This window comes from Rhinichthys klamathensis, unplaced genomic scaffold, assembly GCF_029890125.1.
Source record: "Rhinichthys klamathensis goyatoka isolate OS25496 unplaced genomic scaffold, OSU_Roscu_1.1 h1tg000222l_1, whole genome shotgun sequence".
Taxonomy (NCBI): Eukaryota; Metazoa; Chordata; class Actinopteri; order Cypriniformes; family Leuciscidae; genus Rhinichthys; species Rhinichthys klamathensis.
Genome location: NW_026606746.1, coordinates 734,916 through 742,542, shown reverse-complemented (window position 1 = coordinate 742,542; position 7,627 = coordinate 734,916). Strand labels below are relative to the sequence as shown.

Here is a 7,627-nt window from a genome sequence, read left to right as displayed (position 1 = left end):
TATAAACTTTCTGACAGTGTTTATTTAAGACTGTTCCTACTGATTGGGCAATGGGTTTTGTAAGAAAAGTTTTAAGAAACAACAAATGCTTGATTAAATGTTTGATTAAGGGTTAAAACCAACACATACCATTGCAAATATTTGCCTTTGCAGCTTTACTTCTCCTCAAACAATAATGGGCTGACTGAGTCTGAAAGGCCCTTTTGGTCTTTTCAGCTGAAAAAAGAGAAAAGAAAATATCATTAGGCCTATGTATAATATACAGAATTATTTAAAGGAAAAAGTACAGATTTACCTTACAATTTGGGGATTTTAAATTATTAGGCATTAAAAGCATGGTACGTTTTGTGATAACTATCCTTTACTACACCAATCACAGTAAAACTAAGGTCACTGAGGTAAAAAAGCATGGTAAGTTTTGTGGTTACTGTCCTTTACCACACATATCACAGTAAAACTAAGGTTACTGTGGTAAAAGCATGGTAAGTGTTGTGGTTAATGTGCATTTACAACAAATATCACAGTAAAACTAAGGTTACTGTGGTAAAAGCATTGTGAGTGTTGTAAAAACACACTGTGCTTCTACTACAAATACTACTTTGGAACTAATTGTATGATTGCCACAGTGGAACAGATTTAATGAAGTGACTGAAAATGAGGGAGAACAAACAGAAAATTAGTGATGGGAAGTTCGGTTCTTTTCCGCGAACCAATGAACCGGTTCAAAAAACCGGTTCATCAGTTCTTTTACGTCCTCTCGTAATGACGTCAATTCTATCATCCCGGCGGATCAAAATACATTCAAATAAAGGCATTTGTAATCATAACTTGAGTTAAATAATAGTACTCATCGTCATAATCCTCTTGGAAGTTTTTTTACATTTTGCTAATGAACCCTGTAGGCTACAGACGATGTGCAAACGCGGATGTTTTACATGTCTTAAAGATCTAAAGTGAATAAACTGGTCTTCATCAATTTTATTTTATTTTTTATTAAATAAACTTACATTTCGCTGAATTCGGCCCCTCATTTAAGTCCTCGTTTCACCCGTGCTCATGTATCAGCACAGCATGCAGTTGGCCAAAAGAAAGTTCGGTTCAGAGACGGTGCTATCACGCATGCTCAGTATCTCAAGCTCATCGGTTCTCCGTAGTCCGTATCGAACGTGTCCGAAAGAAACAGTTCTCGGTTATGTACTGGTGATTCGAGAACTGCTGCAACAACTAGGTCTTGACTCGAGAAGCCTGTGTGCGCTGAGCTGAGAACTGCTGAAACCATAGGCTACCAGCCTACAGTCGACAAAACTAAAAAGTCGATGCCTGTCTACAGTAGGTTTACGTTATGTTTTGATTAACACATTATTTCCTTTGCACCCTTAAAACCTTGGCAAGAGTTTACGACAAAGATTTATGTCAACTTATTAGAAATTAAATTAGCTGTTCCTGAAAATAATGTTTTAGTATAATAATAAATGTTTAGTTTTAAAATCCATTCATTGTGTTTCCAATCTTTAAAATAATAGGCTACAGTGAAAATATAGTAATTATGTGATAAACATGTTTCCAACACGTTTTATTTTGTTACACTTACTGAACACTTAAGATTTAGTGTTTTTACACTTAGTCAAAATACATGTCTGTAGCCTATTGCTTGTGCCGTGAAATCTATTAACAGCACTATTTCTTCTGACCGCCGAAGAAAACCGTGACCGGCGGAACCAACGCTAGTGCTCCACCTAGCGCCAGAATCAAGGGGGTAATCCATCGACCGGAAGTTGAAGCCGGCCGGGTGCCGCCATGTTGTAGCAGAACTTCACTTGCGTTAGCATTTCCATTGACTCCCATTCATTTTGGCGTCACTTTGACAGCGAATAACTTTACATCTGAGGCGTTTAAAGACTCCATTTGTCCATTATTTATTTCTAAAGAAACACGACAATGTATAAAGTGCTCCATTACCTTCTATGTTATGGCCCCGTAGAAACAGTTTTAGTAAAAATAGGCTAACGATTGCATCATAACCACTCGACTCTCTGTCGCGCTGTACAGAAATTACCGTACAGACAGGAGGAGAAGCTCGCAGGCAATCGGGGGGACGTCCCGTCAAGGGAGAAGCCCATAGATAATGAGTCCATAAAAGCAACGGAATACTTACTCCTGCTCACTCACGCCAAAGAACTCTTTGCTCAAGTTCCCCGTCTCTGCAAGATTAACGTTGGCAATTTTCACGCACAGCTACTAGAAGATTTACGTCTGTCAGACAGGTTTCTCACGTCATCAAGCTTAGTTTGAGTCGGTTTGAGTCTGCGCGTCAGGAACGGAAGTGCTTTGAAATCGCTAAAAATGGGCTTCAACTGTCTCAACTGAGTTCCAATGAGATGGCTCTGTCCATTTCTTATACTGTCTATGGCCAGAATGGGCTCTATGCACGGCGGTATTTCCGGTGAAGGTCTAAGGATGCTGGATTACTTCCGCCGATCGTAGAGTCCAATGCTATACCGAGAATTTATATTGGTTTTTATACTCTATTGCTATACTAAAGAAACGTTAGTCACAAAAACAGACAAAACAGACACTCCTCATTTTGTTTATGCTTCTGTGTTTATTATATTAAATAAACATAACTATATATAAAATTACATCTAAACGTATTAAAGTTTCGTTTCAAAGACGAGAGGACAGTACATTTTGAAGATTCTGCCATAATACCGTTTTCCTCGGTTTTCCTCCGCTTTAAATCTCCCCAACCGGAAACGCACGAGCATCCTTGCGTCAAACGCGGAAGTTATGCGTGCATATAGCCCATTACACAGAAGACATGATCTTACCGGTACTTTACTTTATCCAATGCAGAACTGTCTCGAGTTGTAACTGGGAATGCCGATTAGACCATCTCGTCGTAATACAAATCCAAAATATGAATGTACTAGTGCTTATGGGATATCACGATTTTTGCGCGCCTGACAATCAGGCCTGGCGTCAAGGGGAGAGGGCTTAGCCCCACGTTACACTTCATCTCGCGGCACGAATGTACCAATACAAATAAATATAATCTCCTGTTTAACTTAGGCCTAAATGCTAATTTTTTGTATTGTGATTTTATTTTCTGTTTTAGGTGCTCTACTCAGATGGGGACAGCCACCGTCACCCAATTCACATGTGCCAGACCGGGTAAGAGGGACTGGACGACACAATATTCAGGCGTCAGAGGACATTGAAGTGTAAATAAAGAGTACAAATAATTAAATAAAAAGGCAAAAAAAAAAGAATTTGTTTGTGTGGTGTGTTCAGTGTTAATACAAGATTTGAAAGGTTCCATTACTTTTTATCAACGGCTGTAGATAAAGCAGGCTATTTAATTTATGGCATTTAAAATTAACATTTAAAAACGATTGAAATTCCATTGAAATCACGTTGATCCTTAGTTCAGTTGAAATTTCAACATTGTTTCAATATTGCTGATAATTGAAATACCATTGAAATTCCGTTGATCTATGGACAGGATTTCAATGTTGTTTCAATATTAAAACAGGGTGCAAAATGATGTAGAATCAACATTAGAGTTCGATGTTGATTCAATGACTTTATGTTAAATCAACATTCCGTTGTCAACATTGTTTCAATGACTGTTTGCTATCTGGGTAGTATGCGCATGCTCAGTATCAGCTGCTCGTGCTCATGACTTCTCTCAGCACAACATGTCTCAGTTCAGTTAACTGTTGGAGTTACTGGAGTAAAATATACTCCGGGATATTGGTTTATTTCGATTCGGAGGGACTGTCAGGCATGTCTGAAAGTGAGTAACTTTAGTAACTTGTGGATGAGCGCTGACGCAAGAGGCGAACTGTTTCTAACGATTCAGTCCGATTTAGTGTACTGGTTCGACTGGTTCACTAAAAAGAACCGGTTCAAAAGAACGATTCCTTCACGAACCGGCCATCGATCATCACTAGGATGAAGAGATAGTCTCCTATTGAAGGTGAGTAGGCCTACTGATTTTTCGATTTTTCAACACTGTTTTTGACACTCTTGTTGCTTCGAATCTTTTCCCGAATCATTAAGGGGAAAGCCCGGTGTTACCAAAAAATCTTTTAAAATCTTCTGTAGTCTGCCAGAAAGATAGAGCATTCGTGCTATGTTGTTCACATTGTAGAGTGAGTTTAGATATAGTGATGAATCATATTTTGTGGAACTAGATTGTAAATTCAGAATTCATCGTAAAGTCCTTTTTTTGTGTTTTCCCCCAGAATTCTCAACTTAATTCCAGAGACAATATACCATTCAATCTCTTTTGAGTATCTGGAATAAGTGTCCAGCGAATATGGCAATGCAAAGGCAACTCCAATGCTTCTTTTTTTTCGGAGCAGTATTTGTCACATTCTTCATAATTTTCTTGAATGATTTGAGATCTGGGACTTTTTACCCACACACGGCTTCAACACAAGATTTCACACACCTCAAACTACGTCAAGCACATCGTAGACGTATGATAAGAGAGCTTTGCTCAGCCAATAGCAGCCTGAATTTTGCAGAGAAATTAATCCCATTTGACCAAATTCCAAACAAAGCCCTGGACCATCTCATTGTGGATGATCACCATGGTGTTATTTACTGTTTTGTACCGAAGGTAGCATGTACCAACTGGAAACGAGTCATGATTGTGCTCAGCCAGAACCTGAAGGCACCTAATGGAGCTCCATATCTGGATCCTCTTGACATACCATCAGCATTATCCCACAATGCTACTCTGCATCTGACGTTTAACAAGCTTTGGAGGCGCTTTGGTCGTTTCTCACGTCCATTGATGCATCACAAACTAAAGAATTACACTAAGTTCCTTTTTGTACGGGATCCTTTTGTACGCCTTATTTCTGCTTTCCGGAACAAATTTGCTGTGCCAAATGAGGAGTTCTATAGGCAGTATGCCTCCACAATGCTTCAGCGTTATGCTAATATTTCATCCCCCCCTGACTCTGCTCAAGAGGCCTTCGCCGCAGGTATCAGACTGTCCTTTACTCACTTTATTCAGTACCTGTTAGATCCACAGACTGAGAAAGTAAAACCATTCAATGAACACTGGCAGCAGATGTACAGACTCTGCCATCCGTGCCAAATTGACTATGATTTTGTTGGGAAGCTGGAAACTCTTGATGAGGATACAGAACATTTGTTGAGGATTCTTGGGCTGGATAAATATATTCACTTTCCACCAGGGAATGAGAACAGGACAGCAGTAGACTGGGAGCGAGACTGGTTTGCAAGCATTTCCGTAGCTGACAGGAAAAAGCTGTACAATCTTTATGAAACAGACTTTAAATTATTTGAATACAAGAAACCTGAGACACTTCTGGACGAGTGACAAGGATCGCTTTTTGTTCTTTCTGATTTTGCATCATGCAAATAGAAACAAGATAAATTAAGCTGAATCCTAAATGAAACCTGTCAAGAACATGTCTAGGTCTTATTTCAATTAAATGCAAGTCTAAGTTAGTTAATTTTGTATTTATTGCTATTTATCCCTTAAATATTTTGTTTTGCAAAAATTAAGGAAATCAAAATGAAGCTGACAAAAGGACAGTTTGAGGTTGCATTGTCAATGTTCTGTAAAAAACTTTGTAGGTTTCATCACCCAGGGCTACAAAAGTAGTTTGGTTACATACTTAAACATCTTTGAGGCCTGATGGAATCTATTTTTATTCTTTGTTAAATTCAGACTCCTGTTTTATGATTATCTAGGTTCTTTTTTCCAGATTTAATGTTTTAACCTTCTAACCTACTTTGATTTTTGATTCTATATAGTCTCCTTTTTCTTGGTGATCAGGTCAAGCAACTGTTAAAAACTGTCACAGTGATGATTTATGAGACATAATTATGTGATATTTGTCTTACTCTTTACCTAAGTAAACAGGCTTATATTTCACACAGTAGTTCGTGGTTTAATTATTGCAATTAAAGCTTTTTTAATGTTCAATTATTCAAGTTGATTCAAAGATGTGTTGACACATGTTGGATACAACTGGTATTTCTACTGTCACGGTTGGTTGCAGAAGAGAGGAAGCAGGATATATGTGCAGCAGTCTTAATTTAGAAGCAAACTCAAATCACTCTCAAGAACAGGGTTAACCGGAACAGAACAACCAACTTAAAACAACGTAGAACTGACCAAGAACTGAAAGAAACACAAGGCTTAAAGGCGCAGTATGTAAGAATGAAAACTACTGGTCAAAATCGGTACTGCAGTCAAATTCACTGCGTTTGACTATAGAACTTTAATAATGATTATTTCATTTATAATTTATGCAGTGAAGACTGTTTGATAACAGGGCACAGGTAAATATGACATGAATGGGTTTATGTGAGGATTGTTTTAAAGGAATAGTTCACTTCAAAATGAAAATTCTGTCATCATTTACTCACCCTGAAGTTGTTTCAAACCTGTATGAGTTTCTTTCTTTTTGGTTAACACCAAACACTGTTTGGTTACAGCAGAACCAGAAGATCAAATTCAGCAGAAGAAAGAAATTCATACAGGTTTGGAACAATTTTATTTTTGAAGTGAACTAATCCTTTAAAGGGATACTCCACCCAAAAATGAAATTTCTGTCATCATTTACTCACCCTCAAGTTGTTGCAAACCTCTATGAGTTTCTTTCTTCTGCTGAACACAAAGGAAGATATTTTGAAGAACGATTGGAACCTAACAGTTGTTTGGCACCATTGATGTCATGAATGCCAGCTGGAGTGCCCGCGTGAGCCTCTGGAGGGCACTCTCTTCCTGTGCTATGTTTCCCCATGGACTCATTATGTTTTATTATGTTCAGCTGTGTTTCATTACGGGTTATTGAGTTCCTTATTTAAACCTGAGTTTTCCCTGTGTCCTTTGCGAAGTCTTGTTACCTTGTAAGCGTACATCTCTGAGCATTATTCCCTGTTTGAGTATTCCGTGTTTCCCTGGACTCTTGACCCTTGCCTGTCTTCTGGACTGTGTATGAACCTGTGCTGCCTGCCTCGACCTAAGCCTGTTATCACCACGCATTTCTGGATTACCCCTTGTTTAACTGTTTCTGCTTGTGTTTAAGTTGGAATAAAGTGCTGCACATGGATCCGACCGCCTCTGTCCGTGCGTTACAATTGACTTCCATAGTATTTTTTTTTCTACTATGGAAGTCAATGGTGCCAACAACTGTTAGGTTCCAATCGTTCTTCAAAATATGAACTATAAGAGAATTCAACCAGGCGCTCAGATGAAGTATATCCGTGATAGGTGCTCTTGGTATAGGGAAAGGCTCCAATGAAATAAGATGCAGGTCCCAGGCACTCAAAAAATGGATAAGAAGGAGAAGGGTTAAAAAGCCTTTATTGAATATGATTTATTTCATAATAAAAAAGTCACAAGCCAACATGTTTCGACCCACAAAAGGTCTTCTTCAGGGCAAAGTAATATACACAATGAGAATGGCGGAAAATTATAAATAGCGTCCCACCTGTAATCAGAGAGCATACAACTAACCTAATAAAGTCCAATTCAATCAATTAATTAACCCAATAGGTAACCCAGTCTAACATGATAGGGACAATCAACAAATTGAGCACAAGGCATTCTCCCTCAACATGGGTTATCTGGAGA

The 7,627-nt window shown here is 38.4% G+C and overlaps 1 protein-coding gene across 1 annotated transcript; it reads left to right on the top strand.

Annotated features, from left to right (window-relative positions):
• The first annotated feature begins 4,146 nt into the window (after window positions 1–4,146).
• Window positions 4,147–5,385, top strand: LOC130097613 (carbohydrate sulfotransferase 12-like). The gene has a single exon (XM_056264529.1). The coding sequence runs from the start codon at window positions 4,322–4,324 to the stop codon at window positions 5,357–5,359; it is 1,038 nt and encodes a 345-aa protein (XP_056120504.1). The 5' UTR covers window positions 4,147–4,321; the 3' UTR covers window positions 5,360–5,385.
• The last annotated feature ends 2,242 nt before the right edge of the window (window positions 5,386–7,627 follow it).